The 25,650-nt window shown below is 56.0% G+C and overlaps 8 protein-coding genes across 8 annotated transcripts; 5 read left to right on the forward strand and 3 right to left on the reverse strand.

Annotated features, from left to right (window-relative positions):
• Positions 1 to 134: 134 nt before the first annotated feature.
• GLRG_04149 (major facilitator superfamily transporter) lies at positions 135 to 2,102 on the forward strand (the record flags this gene model as incomplete). The annotated part of the gene is made up of 5 exons (XM_008094834.1): positions 135 to 681; positions 743 to 1,263; positions 1,327 to 1,648; positions 1,710 to 1,852; positions 1,914 to 2,102. 5 exons carry the CDS (start codon positions 135 to 137, stop codon positions 2,100 to 2,102), a joined length of 1,722 nt encoding a protein of 573 aa, XP_008093025.1.
• A 764-nt stretch (positions 2,103 to 2,866) lies between these two features.
• On the reverse strand, positions 2,867 to 3,586 carry GLRG_04150 (haloacid dehalogenase; the record flags this gene model as incomplete). Its single annotated transcript, XM_008094835.1, has 1 exon — positions 2,867 to 3,586. One exon carries the CDS (start codon positions 3,584 to 3,586, stop codon positions 2,867 to 2,869), a length of 720 nt encoding a protein of 239 aa, XP_008093026.1.
• A 1,040-nt stretch (positions 3,587 to 4,626) lies between these two features.
• On the forward strand, positions 4,627 to 5,725 carry GLRG_04151 (TatD family hydrolase; the record flags this gene model as incomplete). Its single annotated transcript, XM_008094836.1, has 2 exons — positions 4,627 to 4,707; positions 4,787 to 5,725. 2 exons carry the CDS (start codon positions 4,627 to 4,629, stop codon positions 5,723 to 5,725), a joined length of 1,020 nt encoding a protein of 339 aa, XP_008093027.1.
• A 144-nt stretch (positions 5,726 to 5,869) lies between these two features.
• GLRG_04152 (saccharopine dehydrogenase) lies at positions 5,870 to 7,538 on the reverse strand (the record flags this gene model as incomplete). The annotated part of the gene is made up of 5 exons (XM_008094837.1): positions 5,870 to 6,094; positions 6,171 to 6,408; positions 6,477 to 6,913; positions 6,976 to 7,034; positions 7,097 to 7,538. 5 exons carry the CDS (start codon positions 7,536 to 7,538, stop codon positions 5,870 to 5,872), a joined length of 1,401 nt encoding a protein of 466 aa, XP_008093028.1.
• Positions 7,539 to 10,067: 2,529 nt separating this feature from the next.
• Positions 10,068 to 10,573, forward strand: GLRG_04153 (uncharacterized protein; the record flags this gene model as incomplete). Its single annotated transcript, XM_008094838.1, has 3 exons — positions 10,068 to 10,193; positions 10,245 to 10,292; positions 10,364 to 10,573. The coding sequence occupies 3 exons, from the start codon at positions 10,068 to 10,070 to the stop codon at positions 10,571 to 10,573; spliced, it is 384 nt and encodes a 127-aa protein (XP_008093029.1).
• A 941-nt stretch (positions 10,574 to 11,514) lies between these two features.
• Positions 11,515 to 12,005, reverse strand: GLRG_04154 (uncharacterized protein; the record flags this gene model as incomplete). Its single annotated transcript, XM_008094839.1, has 2 exons — positions 11,515 to 11,806; positions 11,917 to 12,005. 2 exons carry the CDS (start codon positions 12,003 to 12,005, stop codon positions 11,515 to 11,517), a joined length of 381 nt encoding a protein of 126 aa, XP_008093030.1.
• A 713-nt stretch (positions 12,006 to 12,718) lies between these two features.
• GLRG_04155 (Snf7 family protein) lies at positions 12,719 to 13,579 on the forward strand (the record flags this gene model as incomplete). Its single annotated transcript, XM_008094840.1, has 4 exons — positions 12,719 to 12,902; positions 12,962 to 13,166; positions 13,235 to 13,440; positions 13,500 to 13,579. The coding sequence occupies 4 exons, from the start codon at positions 12,719 to 12,721 to the stop codon at positions 13,577 to 13,579; spliced, it is 675 nt and encodes a 224-aa protein (XP_008093031.1).
• A 4,596-nt stretch (positions 13,580 to 18,175) lies between these two features.
• On the forward strand, positions 18,176 to 25,374 carry GLRG_04156 (uncharacterized protein; the record flags this gene model as incomplete). The annotated part of the gene is made up of 3 exons (XM_008094841.1): positions 18,176 to 18,299; positions 18,364 to 24,965; positions 25,051 to 25,374. 3 exons carry the CDS (start codon positions 18,176 to 18,178, stop codon positions 25,372 to 25,374), a joined length of 7,050 nt encoding a protein of 2,349 aa, XP_008093032.1.
• Positions 25,375 to 25,650: the final 276 nt, after the last annotated feature.

The raw sequence follows: 25,650 nt of genomic DNA on the forward strand, positions 1-25,650 counted from the left end.
TATTCCTTCAACAATAGCCCCCCCCCCTCAAGTCGCAGTACTTCGCATCGGTGCAGAGGCCATCCGATCTCGAAACCGCAAACACCAGCAAACTCTCGCCCTCCACGCCATAGAGTCCACCCAAGGACGCAATCATGGCTAAACCGCACGCCCGGCCCCGCTCCCCGGACGAAGAAGTCGGGGGCGCACGAGCCGCCAGCCCTCCGAACCCGGCATCGTCGTCGCCGCCGCCTCCGCCTCCGTACCCCGATCCGGGAACGGAACCCTCCGCCCCGCGCGAAGACCAGCCCCTCCTCCGCGACCCGGCCGCCGCGGTCGGGGACGGCGAGACTTGGAAGCCCCCCCGCGGCTTCGGCTGGATTGAGCTGGCCATCATGTCCAACGTCTTCCTGTACGGGTTCGACGGGACCGTCACGGCTTCGACGTACGCCGTCATCGGCTCCGAGTTCGACGCCGCCAACACGGCGAGCTGGCTGACGACGTCGTACCTCATCACCAGCACCGCATTCCAGCCGCTCTACGGCCGGTTCTCGGACATCTTTGGGCGGAGGATCTGCTTCTTCGTCAGCAGCGTCACCTTTGGGCTGGGGTGCCTGGGATGCGGGCTGGCGGGCGACGTGGTGCTGCTGAACTGCATGCGCGCGTTGACGGGGTTCGGAGGGGGCGGTCTGATGACGATGGGTCCGGCATCTCCCCTCCTCGCGGCTGGAACAGCAATTCGTGACTGACGCGCGAGCAACAGCAACCATTGTCAACTCGGACATGATCCCCTTCCGCAAGAGGGGCATGTACCAGGCCCTCCAGAACGGCATGTTCGGTTTCGGCGCCGTCGCTGGCGCCTCCTTCGGCGGGTCCATCGCCGACCACATCGGCTGGCGCTGGTGTTTCCTGCTGCAGGTGCCCGTCTCCCTCTCCGCGCTCGTGCTCGGCGCCCTGGTCATTGACAACCCGGAGGGAGGGTTCGGTATCGACGCGAACGACTACAGGGCCATCTGGTCCCGCGTCGACGTCTCCGGAGCGCTGCTCCTTGTTGTCGCCATCTCTGTCCAGCTTGTCGGGTTGAGCCTGGGAGGAAACGAGCTGCCGTGGGGCAGCCCCGTGGTCATTGGCACGCTGGTCGGCAGTGTCGGCCTTCTCGCGTTGTTTGTGGTTGTCGAGGCACGGACGAGGGCCATTCCCGTCATCCCGTTAAGGATGCTCAAGGGAAGATTGCCAGTCCTGACGCAGATCTCCAACGTCTGCGCTGGACTTGCCGCGTACGCGGTAAGTGCTCATGCCGCATGTCTTGTTTGACGGGGCATTGTAGATGCTAACTCTACTAACAAGTACCTGTTCATGTTGCCCCTGTTCTTTCAGGTGGTCTTGCTCGACTCTGCCACCATCGCTGGGGCAAGGCTGGCGTTCCCATCGCTCGCGACGCCCCTGGGCGGTCTCTTTGCAGGCATCGTCATGTCGCGCTGGGGTAAGCTCATCTGGCTGGTCCGAGCTGGTGCCTTTCTGATGCTGTTCGGAAACGCCCTCGTGACGGCCCTGCAGTTTCAAGACTCGAAGTGGAAGTACTTGGTTTACATCTTCCCGGCGAATCTCGGACAGGGTATGATTTATCCGGCGATTCTCTTCACGACCTTGGCTTCGTTCGACCATGCCGGCAAGTCCTGTGCTCGACCTCAATATCCTGTTGGGACTCTGGCTGATATCACTACTTGTAGATCACGCAGTTTCGGCCTCGACTGTGTATCTCGTTCGCTCTCTCGGCAGCGTCTGGGGCGTGGCAATCACCTCCGCGATCGTACAGACAACACTCAGCCTCCGACTGCCCAAAACCCTCGGCCACATACCCGATAAGGAGCAGGTGCGTTGAACCCTTCCATCTTTCCTGTCATCTGCGCCACTAACCCGGATCTTACGTCCAGCTCATTGACGAAATCCGGCATTCTGTGACGGCTCTCAAGACCCTGCCAGTAGAGGTCCGCCTCCCTGCGCGCCAAGTCTACTACGAGGGTATCCGGTATGCCTTTGCCGCTTCCACGGCATTCGCTGGAATTGCCGTGATTGCGGCGATTTACGCGAGCCCGCGTAGTCTCCGTAGCACTCACAAATAGTTCAATTCGCCAGTGATTATTTGATCGCGTCATTCTCCATAAAACAGCCATGATCAGGCCAAGATGCTAATGCACGATGACGGATGTCCACATCGTATATATTCCGTTCTTATAGGTAGAGGATGGATCCGCATGCTGTGCTTGACGAAGGCGTTTAGGCTATAATGGTTGGATGCGCAATTTAACGACTATTAGAAGACAATATAGATGCATGTCATTGGTGTTTTCCAGCAGAAACGGAAAGGAGACGTCTCGTGGAACGTCAAAACCCTCCCCGTCCTGTTCCTTCCTGCCAAAGCCCACTGGCTCTCTAGTTGCCTCTCTGTTTCCCGTTACTCGATAACCTAAGAACAATGTTGGAAGAGTGCAAGAATTTCATTGAATAGCAGTGCTAGACCTCATTTCCACCTTAGTTCTTTACTGGCGTGGGGCCATTGTGTTCTATCGGTAATCAGCTGTCCAGCGATAGCCACAGCGCGGGCTGTCAAACATCCTTGTTAAGCCTGAGACGTAAATTCTGAATATCATCATTCAATACGAACCATGAGTTAGCGAATCGGCTGATCAAGTGCTTTCTATAAAGGCAATGGCTGATGTTTATGGCTGGCAGAATCAATCAGAATATCCATAGCTTCTGTGCTAAACATGCCCAGTTCATGACGCGAACTGAACAAACACTTCTTACACAGAGCAATTAAGCACAATAGCCAAAAGTCTTGGGGAAAAGCTTTTTTTTTTTTTTTTTTGCACCGTCCAGGATTAAATCAAGCCAGTTCTTTTTCGAGGGCATCTGCCATGTGACCCAAGGTGTCAAACTTCCAGTCGTACACCTCACGCTCTCTGTTTCCCATCACCGCACCGGGCCGCACGATCCAAGACGATTTGATCCCCGCCTCCTTCGCCGGGTGGTGGTCATGGAACTGGCTCTGCGCCGTCTGCAGCACCTGGTCCTTCTCCACCCCGAAGTTTCCCTTGACCTTGGCCAGCATGTATTCGAAGTTGCGTTGGTCAGGCTTGTAGGACCCAACATCCTGAGCGGTGATCACCAGGTCGAACGGGACACCTGCGAGGGGCCCCGAGTTGGTAGCGGCGAAGGACTCGCGGTCGACGTTGGAGAGAACAACGAGCTTGTAGTACTTGCCCAGGCGGCGCAGGGCGTCGACCGTGTCCGGGAAGGCAGGCCAACGGCCCACCGAGTCCCCAAAGGCTTTCGAGGACTCTGGAGAGGGCGCGGCCAGCCCGAGCTTGTCGGCTATCTGCGGGTGGATGGTTGTGAGGAGTTCAGAGTACGGCAGTTCTGGGGTCTTTGTTTGCTGTTTGTATTCGTGATCTTGGTGTACTTCCAAGAGATGCCTGCGGGAGAAGTCGGTGCGCTGGTTCTCCTCAAGGAGGGGCTGTAAAGCTGCCAGCACACCAGTCTCCCAATCAATCAAGGTACCGTAGACATCAAAGGTGAGAACACGGAAGTCTTTGAGGCTCGTCATGATTACAGAAAAGCGCGGGTGAAGTTGATTGCTGTTGCAGGGTTGATGGTGATGGTTATGATAACTTGAAGGGCTTAGATGAGATAAGAGCAATTCGGGATTGTTGGTCTTGTGATGATGGCAAAATAGGTGAGATAATTTGCAGATTTCCAAAACCTCTCGTGTCGAAAAGACTTTGGTATTTATTGAAGTTGTATCTGGCGTGTTGGTCCTTGGCTGACGTCTGGCTTTTACGAGGCCGGAGTGATGACAAGACAACCTCCGCTCGGAAGGGCGTAACATGTAGTAGGTACGTATTCTTCTCCGCATAGTCAATCCCGACCGGGTGACCGTTCCCGCCGTTGAAGCGGACACGGTGGTTGCGCACGGTTAACGCCGGCCCGGCCACCGGACCAGGATTGTCACTTTTACCGCGAGCAGTTATTTCCGCAAGTCATGAAAAATGTCAATAGACACAATAGAGTAGATGGACCATCTGCATTCATGAATCAGGAGCAGTTGCAGGTAGCATATCAGGGCCCTGTTCAGACAGGTATTTCTCATTTTGGTATGCGTGTGCTCAAGTGCCAGTCCGGTAAAGTACTTACTGAACCTGTTGATGTGTCAAGGCCAGAGCCAAGGAAGGCCGTCTTGCTGCTGTTTACGATGAATAGATGCTATGTCCAGAATGCTTGCTATGAACCTATCTTCAGTTGCAGTGGGCAATGGAGAGTTGGCTTTGAGGCTATGTATCGTTGTCAAGTGCCTGTCTATGCCATCGAGTCACTTCAACGTCACCCTGTGATGGGGCTTAGAGGTAGATTGAGCCCGGCTGCCGAGATGTCCACTCACTAGCCTAATTGATTCCGAAGCGGGGGGGGGGGGGGGGGACGTGTGGGAACACTACTTGAATCACAGCAAATAACTCACTACTGGTGATGGTAGCAAATCCAAGGTATTGTGAAACGCTCAATCTATTGAAAACAAAAAAGGCTTGGGCATGCAGTACCTCTGATCGCCACTTTTCCCGACCGATGAGACTTCCTGGTCATCTTAAGTCGATGGCACCGGATGCAGACCTACTCGCCGGCTTCCCGACAAAAGCGCCGGTGAAGCCGACCAAGAAACTTCGCTTCGCGGATGTACGTGCCTGATCCCCTCAAGTCTTTATGCGCACCAAGAGCACGCAAACCTTTGGTGGGCTGACTCGCCGTGTTCCAGGTCGCCGTCACAGCGACAGCAAAGGAGTTTGCAGGCTTCTACCGTGGCAAGCAGTATCACGAGCCGGACTTTGATGACGTCCTCGACCGTGCCCTGGCCGCCGGGGTCGACAAGGTGATGCTGACGGGCATGTCGCTCGGCGACGCGGCAATCAACTTTACCATTGCGAAGTCACGGCCGGCGGGGACCTGTTTCGTTACCCTTGGTATACACCCGTACCACGCGGCCGAACCGGATGCCGAAGAGGATGGCGGCGAGGACGGGTACTTCAAGAAGCTGGCGCAGGCCGTACGCGTCGCTCTGAAACACACGCTCGGAGGGTCCCCCTCGGTGTTGGCTGCCTTTGGGGAGCTTGGCCTCGATTACGACCGTCTCAACCACGCCTCCAAGGAGGCCCAGATCCGCACCTTCAAACGCCAACTGGACCTCTTTGTCGAGGAGCGGTTCGACCTGCTCCTGTTCCTCCACTGCCGCGCCGCATTCGACGACTTCGCGGGCGTTGTCGGGCCCTACCTCCCCAAGCTGCCCCGTCGAGGTCTCGTCCACTCCTTCGTCGGCACCTCGACCCAGATGAAAGCCCTCGTGGAAATGGGGTTCGACGTCAGCGTCAACGGCTTCAGCTTCCAGGACAGGGAGAGCCTAGAGATGGTGCGCGAGATCCCGCTGGAGAGGCTGCAGATCGAGACGGACGCCCCATGGGGCGAGATCCCCGCCGGTTCGGAACTTGCCAAGAGGTACCTTGCCAATGCGCCTGCTCTACCGCAGAGTAAGAAGAAGGACAAGTTCGAAACGGGGCTCATGGTAAAGGGCAGGAACGAGAGTTGTACGATGGAAAGGGTGGCTTATCTCGTGGCGGGGTTGAAGGGCTTGAGTGTCGAGGAAGTGGCGGATGCTGCATGGAAGAACAGCGTCAACATGTTCAAGCTCAGTGAGCTGTAGGCCAGGCACGCGTGTATAGAGAGGGATACAAAAAAAGCCTGGTAGTTAACTCTCGTAGTATGAATCGATCCCAGAAGTACAAACTAAACATGCTGCATCCCCGGCAAAAAAAGGTTAGGCAAGGAGATCGGAAACATCAATTGCCTAAAGAGTCTTCTCAACCAACTTAATACCTTCGTCCTCAAGCTTGTTGCGGATCGGGTTGCAAATATCCTCTGTATAAGGCACCAACACTCCAGGTACATTAAGAGCCGGCTCACCATCAAGCAGCAACTGGGTAGCGATGCCACAGGTAAGGCCTACCAACTTCGCCATGGCAGAGTGGCCTTCAGGATCTCCCAGAAGCTCCAGAGTAGAGGTTCTTGTCTCCTTCACGAGCCGTCCATCAGCGTTAGAAACACGAAGCGCGGGAAACGGCATGTTGGCTGGTGGGGCGTCTGCTTACCTTTCTGCCGTCTTCCCACTGGATGACGAACTTGTGTTGGAGCATGACCAAGTCCCTCTCGCCAGGCTGGAAGCTCAAGAGCCTCTCGAGCTCGGCCCAGAGCGTGTGAAGGGGGTTTCTGCGCAAGGTAGCCGGATTTTCGGAGAACAGACCAATCCACCGCAGCCCGGAAATGATCCTGCCTCTCTCCGCGCCGTTTGGGAAGCTGCACAACTCGTCGACACGTGCGATGAGGGACCTACGCCCCATTAGGGGAATGGACACACGAGGAATCACGTTGTTTGGAGAACTTACTCTTAGTCTGACCCATGTGCACAGATTATGCGTCCAAAAACCTCTCTCAGCGTCAGATCAACGTTCCCCTTCTCCAACCAATCCCTCGGCTGTCTGTCCAGCCACCCCAGCTTGATCAGCGCCGCCACGAAGGACGGGTTCCCCTCGTATCGCAATGATCCGCGGGCAACGGTCTCTGCTTCTGGAATGTTGTAAAACTCTCGGAATGGGACCGAGTTCCGGTTCGGGTACGCCACGAAGGAGTGTCCGTCGGCGACGTGGTAAGGGCCGGCCCGGGCCATGAGGTCTCGGTTGGAAATGTCAACGACCTTCCCGTCTTGGAGGTATGAGGCTGAGTTGAACTGAGAGAGGAGGTAGCCGTGCGGAGAACAGGAGAACTTGAAGCGTAGGGGATTGTCGGCGCATTCTGGGGCCGGCAGGCCGCCGCAGTAAGAATGGAACTCCTTGATCTGTCAAATTCCTCCGTTAGCCATGTCGTTGTGCGAAGCAGAAAAGAAAAGCAAATCTTTACTTTCCCGCCCTTGCGGTGCACTTCGCCACTAGCTTTGATGGCGTATAAGTGATCCACGCCTAAAATGCCACCATGAGCCATCTTCTTTCTATGAGGAACAAATAGGGAGGGTGCGTCTTACCGGGATCAACGCCCACTTCGTTCAGAACCGTAATCCCCGCGGCCATGGCTTCACCCTCCAACTCCCTGGTGCCCGGAGACACGTAGCTTGTCGTCACGACGTGCGTCTTTCCCCTTATCCCGGCCTTGATTACTGTAGGATGGTGAATGAATGGAACAAGAGAGATAACCAAGTCGTGGGCGGCTACATGTGCGTCAAGCTCAGGGGAGGCGACGTCGAGAGCAATGGGCCATGGCTCGTATGTGGTTTGACGCCAACGCCTGCGCGGCGGACCTGGTACGGCACGCTGTGTTTGGGTTGTCAGCTGTGCGAGGTACGAGATTTGCCGGAGCAAGGAATGCGGACCAATCGTCAACTTGTTTCTCTCGTTCCGGAGGAGGTAGTCGACGCATGGCTTTGCGACCGAGCCACTGCCGAGGACGAGAATCTTATTGTCAGGCATTTTGGAGAGATGAAGGTTTTCAAGGCTTGGCTGAGATATACAAACAAGAGCACATTTACACTATCGACTTGCCTCAGTTCCCGTTGTCGTCTTCACACTGTTCGTCTGTGCCCGTTATCAGCCGTGAGGTCAGCCGTGAGTCATCCGGCGAAAACGTTTCAACGATCGACCATCCACTAACGTGCGAGATACTACCACTAGTCTAATATATTTGAATATTCATACCAAGTACATTCCTGGCGGAGCCATTCAAGTAGAGGAAGGCAGGCGGACCAAATGGAGTCGAGTGTCGTTATCAGCTTTGGTAGTAATATTAGAGGTCAGCACCTTCATCTTGAAAAAGAAAAAAACACACAGACAGTTATTCGTGGACAGGACCGGCGTATACTTACCTCTCCGGTGACCGACGGAGATGGTCTCGAGAGTGGATGATGGCCTTAGAAACACCGTAAGCCATGGCCCTCTGCGGCTCAATCGAGCGATCGAGTGCACAGGTCTAACGCTGATATTGACGTCGCCCAGTAAGCCAGGCGAACAAGTATGTCTAAAGACGAGCACATGCTCGCCATATAATAGCAGCTGGCACGCGAATAAATCACGCACAACGACACTTCGACAGCAGCGCTGGTGCGATAGCAGCAGCAGCAGGCCGACGGCGATAAGCCAAGCCTTTGAGGATCCACAAGCGACGATCTAGAGCTGTCGGGGATGTCCAATCCCCCGAAAAAGAGCCTTGATCCGTGAGGCAGAATCGCGGGGAATTCCTGCAAGGGTTTAGCTGCCCGCCTCGAGTAGATCTCCCGGTAGTTCCTTGGCAAGGGGTTTCCATTGTTTGTGGTGTGCAACGAGAGACGACCCTGCCCGCCTTATCGTACGAGCCATGGACTGTCCATTACCGGGTTTCCTTACAATACGCGGTTGACGAAAGCCAATGTAATTGCTCGCCCTGCTTTTCACTCCCCCCCTTTTTTTATTCTTATCCGTGCCGTCCTTTAGGTACTTGGACAACGGCAGAGCTTGAAACGGTAGCAACAATAGTGACGAGGCAGGGGAGAAAAGTAGTGTGTGGGTAATGGTGAAGCACAGAGTCTTGTATATAAGCCACTCTCGTGCAGTAGCCAATCCGTACGTAGTCGAAGACATGGACGTTTGTTCACCATTCCTCTACCCACGGCGGGGAGTTCAGGCATTGTGTTCACCCAGGGGGTTATATGGTGATCACCAAACAAGATCCCTGGCAGGAAAGCGCCGCTTTTGTTCATCGTAGTTGCGTGAGTCAGCCTTGTACTGGCGTCGTCTTTCAAGATTGAGGAGTTGACATGGTCTCGGAGTAGGTACATTCCGAGTGCTAGTCCACAGCCAGGAGTCGACTACACACTACAAGGAACAGCGGGAGGGCTGTGTTTTCGAGAATGATGATCGACGTTCGACTATGATTCATCCGAACCATGACGTGACGTCGCCGATCAAGGCAGCTCTGGGTTCCAAGGACCTGGGACCAACACCAAAGCTGGAAGGGTTTAGGTTCATCCGGATCGTTGAAGAACGTGAGATCCTCGATGGATATAACTTCCGGCGGGCACCGAGTGGCCGTCTTTCGTAGTTCCCCGCAAGTTCGCCTCGAAGTCGGAGACAGTGATCGTCCCGATCTGCGCATTCGACCGCCAGTGAGGAGCGGCGCCTTACCTTACCCACCGGGGTCATCCATGGAGGGAACCCCGTAGTGAAAAGGGTATGCCAGGAAGCCACGAGGGGATGTTCCATTCCAGTTTGTTCGAGAACAGCCGTGGCAAGAAGATGGACCTGCAGAAACTGCACTCTAGTCCCCGTCACTGGATCTGGCAGCGGGTTGATCCATTCATTACCGAGAAGTGACTAACGAATGGCCAGCATAAGAGACATGGTTCAATGACGGGTGCGGGCGCGAAAATCGACGACACAGTTCGATGGAGGTGGCTTCGACGCTGGGTGCAATGCCTGAAGGTGATTTGCGGTTGCGTTGGCGGGATTATTGTGAGCGTGTGAGGCGGACCGTCATGGGGTTGCCGCCGTCCGCCTCACTTTGCCTATCTCCTGCAGGCTCACCACCCCAACGTGAGAGGTGGAACGCACATTCACGCACACACGCATACGCAAACCCAGAAGATGGGTTCCCACCCTCATGAGAACCGACACAACAGACGGACATGTGTAGCGTCTGGCCTTGCATGCAGGCATTATCGAGGCAGGTTCTGACGACTGACAGCCCGAAGCGGTGAGGATGCCGACAATAACTGTGCCGAAAAGGCAAGTCCAAAAGTGCTCCTTTCGTCTTGTTTGGTGCAAATAATAGGCCTTGAAAACTAGTCATCTCGACACTGTTGCCGTGTACGAGGATTGGCGCGCCCAGATCATCGCGCAAGTAGTTGGGCGAAGATAAATACCGTCTTCGTCCTCCTGATCGCCATGACCTCCTAACAATTCGAGTCATCTCGTCCTTTACAGGTGCTCGAGCAGACAAATCGTATTTCCCATGTCCGAGCGGTTGCCATGTCTTCACCAACAGAGATGAACAGATATTGGATCCCTCGCTTGGATATCCACAAAAAGATCATCACCCAAGAGCTTCCCTATTATCTTGGCCCAGATGCAACGGTCAGACCTTACACAAACGAGGTGTGAACTTATCATCCAATGTGATCGAGCCGCCTCTCACAGCATCTATAGGGAGAAGATGGGTTTCTCATCACTACTCCAGGCCCATGCCTGACCGACGTGAGCTTCGCCATGACGCATTCTTTGTTTTATAAAGCGCACTTGCCGCTAACTGTCTTGGCCGCTTCTAGGAGCAAATCGATGATATTTGCAGGAAATCCAAGGAGATATGGGAGCGACAGGCGGCTATTAGGGCACAAGAAGCGGACAAGCCTCTCAAGAGGCCGCTGCACCAGCCGGTCGTGATATCGCGAGGGTCAAACGATTCTTCGCGAAGGAGGCATGAAACACACAGAAGCCATGAGCGACATCGACGTTACGATGAGAGGCGGCGTGAGTGAGGGCGGACATTTCGGTTGAGTCGGCTCTTGTGGCCGAGATCTCATATTGGGCCAGACTTTTGGATCCAAGCGTAAACACCAAGGGCGTCGCACATGGCTGGATTCGTCCTTTTGCTGCATAACCGGACGAATTTGTGGAATTAGATGATTCGAGGTATGCGATGAAGGTCGTGTCTTTGGTGAGGGGAAGCGGTTTGTGTGGCCTAGGGCCGCAGCGGACGGTGGACCCGGCCAAGGAATCGTTGTGTGGCTGGTCAGGCGACAGGCGGGATGAAGCAGCATGACCAAGTCTTTTCTGATTGGGACGAGCAAGAGCATGTGTCGTGGAATCATCCAGCAGCAGTTCGCCATCTGGCAGTCGGGGGAGCCAATGGTAGCAGCCAAAACTACGGCACCGTCCGTCCACTGCTCTCAAGGGGTATACGTATGCAAAACCGTCCTGAGAGGCGCGCTGCAGAAGTTCAACGCCCGGCAGGATGCGACCAGCTAGCCTTTTCCGACTCAGATACTCACCTTTGTATAGTTTTTGGTTCCAGAAATAGACAAGATGCATTACAATCGCACCAAAATTGCTGTTGTGGGCCAACAGCATGCGCTGCCCAAATTCCTTGTACAACGGAGGCTTCCGATAGGACGCCAAAGTCGGGACTGCACTCGGTCCGTCCCAAAGCTCGAACCACGGATCGAGAACTTTGTCGTCAGTCTAGCAGACGTAATCCTTATCAAAATCCTGTGGTTTGTGTGTTCGACAACGAATCGGGAGGCTTGAGGCAGCTTGAATGCAGTGGTGAGCGGCAAGCCCGACGAGCATGACACGTCTGCCAATGTTGTGAGTAAGGCTCCTATCGGGGTGTGCTCGGGTCATGCGTAGCTTTTCACGACATATGGTAGGTGTGCTTCTTCTCGTCAAGCAGTAACCGCGGACTCATCCAGACTCCTGGTCAGGCAATGATAAAGGTAGACTCGTATCGTTGAAGATCGATAGGGCCGGTCGACCAAAGCATCAGAGCCTGGATAGCCGCTTTCCTGGGCTCTCCTGTTCCTTTGGCCCGCGTTCCTGGAGGCGACGGTGTGACATAACCAACGACATTAACCCATTCGCCGATTTGCGTCTCATTCGACTTAATAGTGCCAAGTAGAAGCTGAACGTCGACTAATGCACTGACGTGGGACCCTTTAGGGAAGTTGTGCTCTAGCGTAAGCACTGCCGAGTGCGTTGAGTATGAGGTTACACTGAAGCCAAATCAGTATATAGTAGGTGCGGGGCGAATTCTGAAAAATAAATGGGCAAGATTCTACCAACGATGGTATGAAGGAAGAGGGGGGGGGGGGGGGGGTCTTACCATCCCATGAATCTGACCTTCTCGCCTGGTGACCTCAACGGCAGGTCTGATAGAAGACACAACTGGGAAGGAAGCGGGCCTCTGGACATGATGACGCAAAAGGCAGCCTTGTACGAGGCATACAGTTCATCGACGTGCTCCGAAAGAGAATTGCTTAAGCGCCTGAGAAGTCTGTCATAGTGACACTGGTTTGAGGGACATGGCTACGTAGTAGGTTGATGATGGGTTGATGAATGTGAATGCTTCTACCCAGTGTACTGACAGCTGGTGACACCTGGGCCATATCGGCGATAAGCAATATGCTTATCTGCCAGTCACATTGCGAGAGTCACGCGGCCCTTCTCACATGACCGGCTGAACCTCGGCCAAACCGAGCGGACGGTGTTGCTGGGCAGAGCCGCCGTCATCGCCCGCCGCCCACTAAACGGCATCGCTAAGCCAGTCGGAAGCTTGCATCATACCTGCTTTGACTACCTGATCCTATCTCTCAGCGTTCTACCTATCGACCCTGCGACGTGTTGACCTGGAGAGCCGCGAGTGTTCGTCACACGATTTCACGACTTTGATAACTGTGTCAGCCAATATTCCTTGCTATATCTGCGGCTCGTTGAAACGACGACGAGTGCCCGCTTGTTTTTCCGTTTCGGTACCCCGCCATCAAACTTCGGCGAGTGCCACGCAATCGTGGAATACGGCTGCCTTCGACCGATAGTCACCTGCGCACAGCCTAAAAACCGGCCCGGCCCCCTTTCCGTTCACTCAACTCGATAGTCAACCTCTTAATCCTACAGCCTGTATCATAATGTCTGGCGTCTGGGGCTGGTTCGGCGGCGGCGGCGGCGCCAAGAAGAAGAATGACGCCAAAGATGCGATCCTTGGCCTTCGGGTCCAGCTCGATATGCTTCAGAAGAGAGAAAAGCACCTCCAAAACCTGATGGACGAACAAGACGCTATTGCGAGGAAGAACGTCAACACCAACAAGAACGGTAAGTCATGTGAGCCATATACCGCAACGAGGTTGAAGGCTGATGAGGCAACCCGGCAGCCGCAAAGGCTGCCTTACGTCGCAAGAAGGGCCACGAGCATAGCCTCGAGCAGACTATATCTCAGATTACGACACTCGAGTCCCAGATCAACGCTATCGAGTCGGCGAATATCAACCGGGAGACGCTGCTGGCAATGGAGAAGGCCGGCCAGGCCATGAAGGGCATCCACGGCAAGCTTACAGTCGACAAGGTGGACCAGACAATGTATGTTTCCGAAAACCCGCGATCTGCGTTGACGGTCAACGGAACGAATGCTTACACGGTGCGAACAGGGAGGAACTCCGCGAACAGAATGCCCTCAGCGAGGAAATCGTCAACGCCATTACGACGGGCCAGACGGACAACATCATCGACGAGGATTTGGAAGAGGAGCTGGAAAATATGCAGCAGGAGCAGTTGGACGAGCAAATGATAAGCACCGGGTCAGTGCCAGTGTCGGATGCCGTCCATCGCATGCCGGCTGCAGCGAATGGAGAAAGTAAGGAATACCCTCCTCTCTCACGGACATAGAATAGTGGCTAACATGCGATGAATCAGTCAAAGGCAAGGCGCCCATTGCCGAAGAGGACGACGAAGAGGCCGAGCTTCGCAAGCTGCAGGCGGAAATGGCCATGTAAAGGGCTACAGGCGGCAGTCGTTCCTGCGGGGACGGCCAAGGAGAATGGCATAGCATTCGTGGCCAAGAACGGGGCTCCTAGAGGCTTGCATGGGACCGCCATACGGGGGTGTGAACAAAGACAAGTCCAAGTCTGTCCGGGGGGAGTTGGTGGGCTTTGCACGACATACACGACGTACGATGTAGGCTTTGCACAGGCTTACTTATTCGATGCGGCAACAACTTCAGGGGCGGCCTCTGTTCATACGTTTCTCGGGTACCTTGGCTCTTTTCATCAGACCTGTTTACTGGCGTTGGCGTTTTTGGGATACGCGGGGTTGTCATTCGACGGGAATCTTGCGGCTGAGGAGGTTGACGGGAGTTTGACAAGCTTTTTAGGGTTTGCTGGAGTGGCAATTTACAAGTCTCCGAGTACTATGCGTGCGTCTTTTCCCCCCATAGAAACATAAATCGACTGTTGTTGAGGAGCTAGGCGAGAGTTTCGCAGAACCATATGCAGCGTGCAGTTTCGGACATGCCCCTTGGGGTGAAGGGTTTGCTTGGCTTATGCACCGGAGATGCGGCCGGAATGCAGCGATATCTGGTTCGGTGAAGGAATGGTCAAAGTAATAGACGACGGTCCACCTGATGAAAGTAAGGCAGGGTAGTTTATGGACAGATCCTACATCATAGTCCGCTGGCGTTGGGTGGCCCACCCGACGGGACCGGGACCGGGACAGAAGCCATCTCCACGTGTTCCGGCACACCGCCAGTCGCCAGGAGCGACCGATCGTGGGCTGGGGCGTCCGAAGCCACGATCATCTTGGCCGTATGCGCATTCGATGTCGTTCTGGGAGGGGAAGGGGGAGGGGGAAGTGGAGGAGCTCGGCTCGAGTCACGACAAGAGAGGCGGATCTGTCCGTCTGCTTTTCTGTGAGTACACCCACCACGGATAATACCCAACCAGCAACCATCGAGGGGAGGCGGGCGAGGCGGGCGAGGCAGGGTTCATGTCACTGCGACAAATGCTCGGACTCGGGGGCTCGAAGGATAGCAAATGAGGCTTTCCAGCCTGATCAATGCAAACACCTAGGGTACCATAAGGCGATGCATTATGGACAAAAAGGAGAGGGCAAGGCGAGGCGGCGTCTGTCTGGCCTGATTCGGATCTCGGGTCTCGAGGAGAGAGAGCCTACAGCGCAGTGCCTGCCGGACCTGGTAGATACTGGCGAGACGGGCTGGTGACCAACTTGCCATGCTTGATATTGAGTGCGGCGGGGATACCGATACCTACATGCATTTATCGTGGCCCACTTGCGTTGTTTATGAGGGCACCTAAGTACAGGCCTGTCAGGGACTGAAGACGCCCTGAGTTGTCTTTCTCGGCTGACAGGGTGATGCAGGTGTCAGCCACTGCCCGAGACCATGGGCAAGAGCGAGTAAGTAAACACACAGTCGGTGACACCCAATGCTTCCTTCCCAATAAGACAATATTTTTATTGTATCCGTATCTTTATTTCCTTTAACACGTTTCCACCTGCCGAAAGTTCGGCACACACACAATGTCGTCAGTTACCACAACGTTGGCCAACCCTTCTTCATTTCCGCTTCCCATCAACTCCCAGTATCCCTGAAAAACAGACCTGCCTACCTATACTCCGTATACGGATACTATTCTACATAGTACTTTACGTTCATGGATGGCCGTTCCTCAGGATACCTAAAAAACAACAACAACAACAAAGGCCGTTCACCATCGTCCATCGACTGCTGTCCCTGCCGCCTTTGTGCACGCATCGACACAGTGTCTACCACATCGACCATCAACCAGTCGCCCCCTTGACCTTGTTGTTGCGCCCTACGGATACGCCGTGCTCCCTGGTAGTATCCCAGGATATGTAGCGATTCCGGTGTCGCGATGGCTTCGGCCAAAATCTCGATGTCTTGCTGGTCTAACCAACTGCGAACCCCACATGGGCAGCAGCATCGCTCGTCAGCCACGAAAAAGCAGACGACGGCCCAATGTCACCAGCCATGTTGTCTGCGGCATCCCTCGGCGCCCAACCTCCGACTCGTACGGCCCTCCACCTCATCTGGTCCCATTTGCCCAGTGGCGTCTAGTCGGACCAAGTCGGGTGCTTGCAGTGCACCCAATGACACCGGCAGCACCGGGCTACCTACATCGCTGCAATGCAGACTGGCCTATTGAGAATCTGTTCGGCCCAAGACAGGAGGACTACTGCACCTCTCAAACACCGTCGTCGGGAGGAGCCTTGCCACGGCATCCCGTCCCTCCAATCCCACCCACCTTACGACCATCCGGCCCAACCTCACCACCACCAGCATGTGTCCAAAGTCACCCAACTTCCGCCCTGAGCCCCTACCTTCCGCCCATGATGAATGGACGACTAACCAGCCATTGCCACGACATGTCTCCTTGCTGACATAGTCACAACCGCCTTCTTATCAATCGATTGATTGATTGATTGATTCACAGCCAGCCTTCTCAGCACAAGGAAACAACGCCGCCCTCGCTGCTGAAGCCAATTCGCTACGATGTCACCACCTAACCCAACCCCCCACCAACCACTCGTCTAGTGTACCCTACGTCTACCACTTGTACGGTCACATCCGCCCCTCCCGCCAGCCGTCGTCCGGCCTTCTACTGCATGGGATCTTCAGAGGAGAGCCTTAACCAGGCGAGCCACGTTGCACGCCGCTGACCGGGGGTTTAATGGCCGGTGGGAAACAAACCGCGTCTCTAAGCCCACCACTTAACTGACATGCTTGCCGCCCAAGGGCTTTTCTTAGACTTCCAGCAGTAGGGGCTAGAAGTAAGTTTCCCGCCTCAGTGCACTTCGCATGCGCCGTGCTGCATTCACGCAAATCGGACGTTTCTCAACGCCAACTAGATGCATGTAGCCAGACTGCGGTTTCCCCCTCGTCCAATCCCCTTTTTTCTCGAACAACGGATGGCAGGATGGTTGGGGCTCCCCTACGCTGCGGTTCAGGAACCACCACCCTTCCATCGGCAATCTCTTCCTTGTGTCTCAACCGGGGCAATGAGGGCTTTTGCAAGGGTCGACCTGGCTTGGGTGGACCGGCCCATCGACCATTCCCTGTCCCGACTGCCCATTGCGTGCGCGAGTGCTGGACCAGAGACCAACAATAACCAGCATCGCCCGTTCTAGCTCATCACCGCTGGAAGGATGGACGCTTGACAGTTTGCACTTTCATCAAGTCCAGCAAAATTCCCACACTGCAGGAGAAATCAGGACGATCTAGACCTTTTTGGGTCAGGCATGCCGCAGAACTGTACGCTTTTGAGCTCTGATGACTACTGCTCTAGGCACTTGTTCGACGGGCATTGGCTCATTGATGGTCAACTCGTCTCGTTCAAAGGTCTCTCACCGCAATGCTGGCTTGAGTTATTTTTCTTCTTCATCAATCGATTCTCCCTACGAATATCGGCGGGTCTTGGGGGCAAATCTCAATTGACTTTGCCGCTCCAGTCACTGAAAGAATTCAAACTGAGCGACAAGAAGAGAGAGAGAGAGAGAGAGAGAAAAGAGGGGAAAGCCCGTCATCTCGATGCATGATGGCCCTATGAAACTACCAAAAGGGACATGACCATAAAATGTAAAGCGCTCATCCTGGGAAATGTCATTGACATTCATTCATGCCCGGCCTGCCTCATCGATACCGGCTCTTTATGCGGGTTGGTGGCTCGCTTCCCAACCCACCGCCGTCGGGCAGCCATCATCCCTCCTACATGGTCTGCTTGCCCGTCTGATGTGTTCAACCACTAAGCCTGTCTCTGCTACTTCGTCCCTCATCAGTCATCACAACACCCCCCCAAATCATTCAAGCTCCCCAGTCCTAGAAGCCGTGCTTCCCCCCAAGTTCGACCCAATTGCGACGTGGCGCCAGTGGTTCTCCCGCCTCACTCAAGCCAATGGCTCCCAAGCACGCACGACATTGATCACTTGGACTCTAGAACTGCCCGATTTTGTCTCCATTCGTGGGGACTGCGTGGGGTAAGCCTGCGTCAGGGTTCCCTTACTCCCGCGCCTTTAACCCTGCCTCTGGTCAATGATGCTTGTGATGTTTGGCACACAGCTGGGAAGCTCCCCCTGCTTGTCTAGTTTAGAACCTACTTTTCATCCCACCACTGCTCGGCCCAATTGTGCCCTCCTGGGGTGGCCGTGGTTCAAAACGCCTCTCGTCACTCTCGGTCCCTTATTGCCCAACTCCATCCGTCATGAAGCCGAGATAAGATACTGGATGCTTCCTTGCCGCCGTAACCATCAATTGCACCTTTGACTGTTGTTTACACAACGGCCGTCTCATAGGCGACAAAATACCACTGTCGTACTTTGCTTTTGAGTCTCGCGATACCCGCCCAAGAGACTCGAACTTTTTGTTTTTACTCCGGTTTGGGCACCGCATACCAACAAAGATCACAAAAGCCTCCGAAGAAAAGAATAATCCCAAGCTTATTCTTCCCCTGAAACCGCCCTCCCCTTGCCGCCTTGGGTAATATCAGACTACGTACCCGAACTCGCATTGATCAGCTGCTACGAAACAAGGGCTCCCGTAAACACCAGGTCCCGGAAGCATGAATTCGCAAGAGCCAGTCGATTACTGCCCTTACCGGCAGAACCTTGATTGGGGCCATGTCCAAACCCAGGACTTCTCCAACGTCAAGTACTTTCAACCTTCAGATTCCGAATTGGAAAATGGTAAGATATCTGCTCGGCATTGTGTTCGAGTCTGGTGATTGCGTCTAACTTGGCCGACTTATAGATGGTGACGTATATGCCAATGGCGTAAAATACCCCTCACAACCTGCCCAGGCCGCCAGCAGCAGCAGCAAGAAGAGCAAGAAAAAGTCCAAGAAAGATAAGAAGGCATCGCAAACCGCTTACGAAGAGCCTCCAGTTGCTCCCCCCGAAATCCCTACGCCAGAACCGCCTCAGGACACCGGCGTAGCGGAAGACGAGTGGCCGACGGCAACTACCAAGAAAGACAAGAAGAAGAAGAAGAAGAGCAAAAAGGAAGAAGCCGCTGTTGCTTCTCCGCCTCCTCCGCCCCCTCCGCCTGCAGAACCAGAGCCTGAACCAAAGCTTGAGCCTGAGCCCGAGCCCGAGCCCCAACCCGAGCCGACACAGGAGAAAGAAGTTACTGTCGAGGAGACCCCGACGTCTCCGGTTAGGGCGAAAGAATCTCCGAAAAAGGACAAGAAGGACAAGAAGAAAGATAAAAAGAAGAAGAAGGGCAAGGGTGGCAAAGAGGCCGAGCCAGAGCCGGCCGAGAGCTCTCAATCGACTCCTCCCCCACCACCGCCGGCGCAGGCTGAGGCAAAACCACCAAAGATGGATGAGCCTATAGCACCGCCTCCCGAAGCTGTAGTCAACACTAAAGAGGGTGCTTCTGCCGTCGATCCCGCGGCTGAGACCGCCCCACCTGCCGACAGGAGTGTCGACAAGAATGAGAAGACGGGTGCATCAGCGACAGCCGCCGGAGCTGTCGCTGTAGCTGCCGCGGCAGCAACAGCGGCTGCGGTAGCAAGCACTGACGAAGATCCCGCTTCTTCTGCCGCTGTTGCATCGGTAGAAGACAAGGAAGATACCTCGGGCGATGCCCCAGCTGCCTCGCCAGAACAGCCGGAGACAACACCCGAGGCAGCTGAACCTGAACCTGCAGCTCCCATTGAGGAAGCTTCTACGGAACCGCCGGCACCGGAAGCAGCAGCAGATGCTGCCGAGGCTCAAGTCGATGATACAACACCATTCGAAGCATCTCCTGAGGCCGTGGGAGACTCGGAGGCCGAAAAGCAGGCGGGTGATGAGCCCGAAGGTTCTGCACCTGCTGAGGCTACCCCCGTAACTCCAGATGACACGCCCGAGGAGCCCGAAGCCGAAGCGCAGGCAACACCGGATCCTCCAACGGAGGCCCTGGCTGACGATGACAAGCCCGGCGAACCTGCTCCCACAGAGGTAGCGTCTGAAGCTCCTGCTGAGGCCGTGGCCGAGGTCTCCGCTTCTCCGGAAGAGCCAACAAGCGAAACCGTGACAGAGCCGGCTGCGGAGGAGCCTACACCTGCCGCAGAGCCTCCGGCTGAGACACCGGCCGAATCCAAACCAGAGGAGTCCGCGCCTGCCGGGGAGGAAGCCGCTGATGCACCGGACGTCGGCACCTCCGTGGTCGAGTCGGCTGATGACGTGCCAGCCGAATCCACGGCCGATGCTCCTGTCGCCTCGGAAGAGGAGACGGCCGAGGCATCCGTCGAGGACAAGCCAGGAGACGCTGCCTCTGTAGAGGAACGGGCCACCGAAATCCCAACAGAGACAAAAACGGAGGATGCCGCCCCTGCAGAGACAGCAGCGCCTGCCTCGGCCGAAGCCGAGCCTGTTAAGCCGGCGCCTGTAGAACCGGTTGCCGAAGCTTCGGATGAGGCCAAGCCGGAAGAGTCCACTCCTGAAGAGGAATCCGCAAAGGATGCCATCGCCGACGCTCCGGTTGAGGTCGCTGCAGAGGACGCTGCGCCTTCTGCCGAACCAGCCGTTGATGCTCCTGCTGATGCTCCTTCTGATGCTCCTGCCGAGGCCCCTGCTGATTCTCCAGCTGAGGCTCCTGCTGAAGCTGCCGCAGATGCTCCAGCTGAGGCTCCTTCTGATGCTCCTGCCGAGGCTCCTGCTGATGCTCCTTCTGATGCTCCTGCCGAGGCTCCTGCTGATTCTCCAGCTGAGGCTCCTGCTGAAGCTGCCGCAGATGCTCCAGCTGATGCTCCTTCTGATGCTCCTGTTGAAGCTGCCGCAGATGCTCCAGCTGAGGCTCCTGCTGAAGTTGCTGCAGATGCTCCTGCTGAAATCAAGTCCGAAGAAGCTGCCTCTGAGGAAGCATCAACAGAAATCGCCCCTGAAACTGTCGCCCCTGTTGAGGATACAGCAGAGGAGGCATCCGAGACTAAGACGGATGACAGTCCTGTAGAAGCGCCGGCACCGGGGACTGAGGAGCCGGCTCCAGCCGAACCCTCAACCGAATCTTCCAACGAGCCGGTGTCAGCAGAGAACTCATCGGCTGAGCCGGCTTCGACCGACGCAACATCAGATCCAGCAGAGGCCACCCCCGAATCCACCAAAGAGGAGGACGCAACTGATCCCAAGATTACAGAGGCCGAAGCAGCTGCTACCGATGACACTCCAGCTTCTGAGGTTGTTGAAGCTCCTGTACCTGCGGCAGTCGAGGAGCCAGAGTCCACTGTCAATGCAGAACCATCGATCGAAGCTCCGGCTACGGAGGAAGTTCCTGCTCCCGTAGATGAGGAAAATACTGAAATTTCTTCCAAAGACGGTGTTCCTGAACCAGCAGCTGAAGAGCCAGAAGATGCAGCTCCCGCTGAGAAACAGGCGGAGGTGTCTGCAGACGACCAAGCCAAGCCTGAAGAGCCGGCAGCGGCTGAGCCAGAGATTGACTCCGGAACATCGGAAGAAGCGCCCGCGGCTGATACTCCCGTCGAGGCGCCTACCGCTACAGACACTCCGGCCGATGGTCCTTCTCCCACGGATCCAATTGAATCAAAGGAGGATGCAGCAGCTACCGAGACTGAACCCGCAGCATCTCAAGAGGATGGCGCTGCCACTGAGCAAGACGCCAAGGCGGAACCGGAAGTGGCTGCACCTGAGACAGTCGAAGATGAGGCCAAGCCTGAAGATGCACCCACTGCTGCAGAGCCAGCGACAACAGAAGCAGTGACACCAGCTTCTGACGCCGGGGACGAAAAGAATGAGACGCCCGCTGCCGCTGCCGAAGTTTCCGAGGAACAAGACGTCGCTCCGGCTACGGAGACCACGCCTGTGGACAAGTTAGCTCAATCAGACGACGCACCTGCAGCCAGCAACCCGACCGATACGCCGGCCGAAGCAGCACCTGATTCTACGGATGTCACTGAAGTTGTTCCCGAGCCTACAAAGACAGACGAACCGGAGATTATCAAGGAATCCGAGTCTGCGCCCGAGACTCATGCTTCTAAGGAGCCCGAAGCCGAGTCTCCCGCGCCTCTTGAAGCTGGAACCGAGACTGGGGCTCCTAATGAGGCAGATTCAGATGCTCCAGCCGAGACGGCAGCAGATGCTTCTGGGCCAGCGGAATCAGAACCTCCCAAGGCAGAGGAAATCGAGACTCCTAAGACCGATGTCGAAGAGCCCAAGGAGACCATTCCCGAACCGGCTGAGGAGGAGCCTGTTGCCCCCCAAGAGCACAATGCATCGCCTGCTTCAGAAGCCGAACCGGAGGCACCCAAGACGGAAGAGCCCGAAGCAGTCAAGGATGAGCCGGACGCTTCCAAGGAAGCTGAGGCCGAAGCCCCCATAGATGCTGCTCCCGAAGCGGATGCGGTACCAACTGCCGATGCCGCGCCCGAGGCCGTTTCAGAGGCTGCTTCTGAAGTTACCCCTGAGGCTGCTACCGAAGGCGAGGCTCCAGCTCCTGCCAATATTGAAGATAGCGCCGAGCCTGTGGCGGAACCCGCCACGGAACCCGACGCTCCCGAGGAAGCGACGCCAGAGGCTGAGCCCGAGGCCAGCAAGGAACCCGAAGCTGTAGCTGAAGTCGAAGCAGAAGCTCCTAAGGAAGCTAAAGCTGAACCTGAGCATGCTGCCGAGCCTGCTGCTGAACCTGCTGCCGAGACTCCCGTCGAAGCTGCTGTTGAGCCTGCTGTTGAGCCTTCCGCTGAGCCTGTCGCTGAGCCTGCTGCCGAACCTGCCGCTGAGCCTGCCGCTGAGCCTGCTACCGAACCTGCCGCTGAGCCTGCTACCGAACCTGCCGCTGAGCCTGCCGCTGAGCCTGCTGTTGAATCTGTCGCTGAGCCTGCTGCCGAGCCTGTTGCCGAACCTGCTGCCGAGACTGCCGTCGAAGCTGCCGCTGAGCCTGCCGCTGAGCCTGCTACCGAACCTGCCGCTGAGCCTGCCGCTGAGCCTGCTGTTGAATCTGTCGCTGAGTCTGCTGCCGAAGCTGTCGCTGAACCTGCTACCGAGACTGCCGTCGAAGCTGCCGCTGAGCCTGCCGCTGAGCCTGCTGTTGAATCTGTCGCTGAGCCTGCTGCCGAGCCTGTTGCCGAACCTGCTGCCGAGACTGCCGTCGAAGCTGCTGTTGAGCCTGCTGTTGAGCCTTCCGCTGAGCCTGTCGCTGAGCCTGCTGCCGAACCTGCCGCTGAGCCTGCCGCTGAGCCCGCAGAGGACGTCACAGATTCTGGAGTCGAAACAGTCGAGAAGGAGCCCGATTCATCAAAGGCTGCCGACGTCGAGGCCGATACACCTAAGCCGGAGGAAAGCGAAGCCCCAAATCCCGATTTCGCGGATGCCTCTGCAGATGCAGCCACCGCAAACGACGCAATTGTCTCTACAGAAGGTATGGAAGGTTACGAAATCATCAGTGACGGCAAAGAATTCAGCTTCACCGTAGACATTCTCTCCTCCGGGACCAAAGATACTAAAGAAGAGACAGAACCAGCCGCCGAAACCGAAGAAAAGCCTGAAGAAACCAACCATGAAGAGGCAACGTCTCATTCTTCGCCAGAGGAGCACATCACTACCGCTGATGAAGTCGAGGACAATGTAGAGGCCGTTGAGACACCTGACGAAGCTTCTGTGGATGCTGCCAAGCCTGAGACCGAAGCCGCCGAGGCTGGCGCTGCGATTGAGCCTGAGGAAGCCGACACATCTGTGGGCGAAGCCAAGGAGCCTGAACAGGAAGGCACCGCTATTGGTACTGACACAGTCGAAGATGCTAAGACCGCGTCCCCGGAGCCAGAAGCAGAGCCAGAGCCTGAAACTTCCACTGAAGCGGCCCCGGAACCGACAACCGAGACAGAGGATGCCGCGCCTGATGCAAAGTCTGCTCCAGAGCAGGCTCCAGAAACCAAGGATGCTGAACCAGAGCCAACTTCTGACGCGCAAACCTCGGAGCCGTTGACTGAGCCAATCCCGGAGTCCGACCAAGCAGCCGAGCCCTCCGCTCCAGTTACTGGAGAAGGGGAAGCGAATGTGCCAGAGCAGGAGACAACACCAGAGACTACAGAAGCCGCGGAGGTTAAACCCGAGGTTAATGCAGCTCCTGAGGCCGGGGCTACGGAGCCTGAAGCGGCGGATGCATCTGTAGAACCGGCACCGGAAGCAGAGGCTACTGCAGAAGACGAAGAACCTAACACTGAGGCCAAGGTTGAATCTAATGAGCCTGAGCCTGAAGCCGCAGCCGAGTCGCCGGAACCAGCACCCGTGGCCGAAGAGACCAATGAAGTCGAGGCTGATCCTACTCCGGAGTCAAAGGACGCCGAAGCTGAACCAGCTCCTGAGACGAAAGAAGCCGAGCCCCCGCTTGAAGCCAAGGATCTCGAGGCAGAGGCAGAGGCACCTGTCGATGCGGAGTTGAAGGAGGCAGCACCTGACTCTGAGGCCGCAGCTGAAGAAGACAAGACTGCCGAGGCCGAAACAGCTCCTGACGCAAAGAACCCCGAGTCTGAGGTTGAGGCAGCGTCGCCAACAGATGTCAAAGAACCCGAATCCGAGCCTGTACTGGCGGAAGACGCATCTGAGGCTCAAGATCCTGAACCCGCTGCCGAGCCTGCCGCCCGGCCTCCGGCTGAGAACGACGCCATTGTTGAAGCTAAGGGACCCGAGCTTGAGCCAGCTGTCGCGCAAGAAACCCCCGAAATCAAACCCGAGGAGCCCACCACCGAAGTTGAAGCGGCTCCAGAGGCCAATGATCCAACACCTGAGCCTGCGGCGGTCGCCGATGCAGAGCCCAAAGAGGCGGATGCGGATGCAGAAACTTTGGCCCAAGACACAAAGAGTACTTCCGCTCTAGAAGAGACTCCTGACGCCAAGGACGCAGAGACAGAGACCCCAGCAGCTGCTGAAGATGTCACAGAGCCTGAGACTGCTCCCACGAAACCTGAGGCAGAAGACTCTGGGGAGCCAAAACCTCAGACCGATGTTGTCGAGGAGACAAAAGAAGCAGACGCCGAAGCACCTGCTGCTATTGAGGTAGCTGTCCCGGAAGCCGATGAAGTGCCGGTAGATGCCCCTACTGCAGCGGAAGAAACTACGGCGACAGAGTCTGCCCTAGAAGCTGAAGAGCCGGAGCAGGTGCCAGAGCAGGTGCCGGAGCCAGTTTCCGAAGAGCCTAATCAGCCGGAGCTTGCCGAAACAGTTACAGAAGTCGAAAAGGCTGCTGTTGTTGAGGAGACGTCGGCACCAGAGCCTGAATCTGCTAAGGAACCGGCATCTACCGAACTCGAGGTTCCTGCTGAGCCTGAAGCCCCTGCTGAGCCCGAAGCTCCTGCTGAAGTAGCTGATACTGAACCTGAACCTGAAGCTCCTGCCACCGAGCCAGAAGCAGAAGCACCTGTTAAACCTGAAGCTACCCCTGCTGAGAAAGAAGCTACCCCTGCTGAACCAGAAGCAGAAGCTGCTGCTGCTGAACCTGAAGTAGAAGTTCCTGCTGAGCCAGAAGCAGAAGCTCCTGCTGAACCGGAATCTACTCCTGCTGAGCCAGAAGCAGATGCTCCTGCTGAACCGGAAGCTACTCCTGCTAAGACAGAAGCAGAAGCTGCTGCTGCTGAACCTGAAGCAGAAGCTCCTGCTGAGCCAGAAGCAGAAGTTCCTGCTGAGCCAGAAGCAGAAGCTCCTGCTGAACCGGAATCTACTCCTGCTGAGCCAGAAGCAGAAGCTCCTGCTGAACCGGAAGCTACTCCTGCTAAGACAGAAGCAGAAGCTGCTGCTGCTGAACCTGAGGCAGAAGCTCCTGTTGAGCTAGAAGCAGTTGTTGAGCCAGAAGCGCCCGCCGCTGAACCGGAAGCAGAAACTCCTGCTGAACCTGAAGTAGTTGTTGAGCCAGAAGCGCCCGCTGCAGAACCGCCGATTGAGCCTGAGCAAACAAGATCTCTAGATGTTGACGAGAGCAAAGATACGGTGGGGCCGATTGCGTCTAATGCAAGAAAGGCTGAGAAACTAGGTGAGAATTCCCTTCCTTCCCCTAACCCCGATTCCCCCGGTGGAGATGTACGGGAAGGACAGGATGGCCAAGATCCTG

This window comes from Colletotrichum graminicola (assembly GCF_000149035.1).
Source record: "Colletotrichum graminicola M1.001 genomic scaffold supercont1.13, whole genome shotgun sequence".
NCBI lineage: Eukaryota > Fungi > Ascomycota > Sordariomycetes > Glomerellales > Glomerellaceae > Colletotrichum > Colletotrichum graminicola.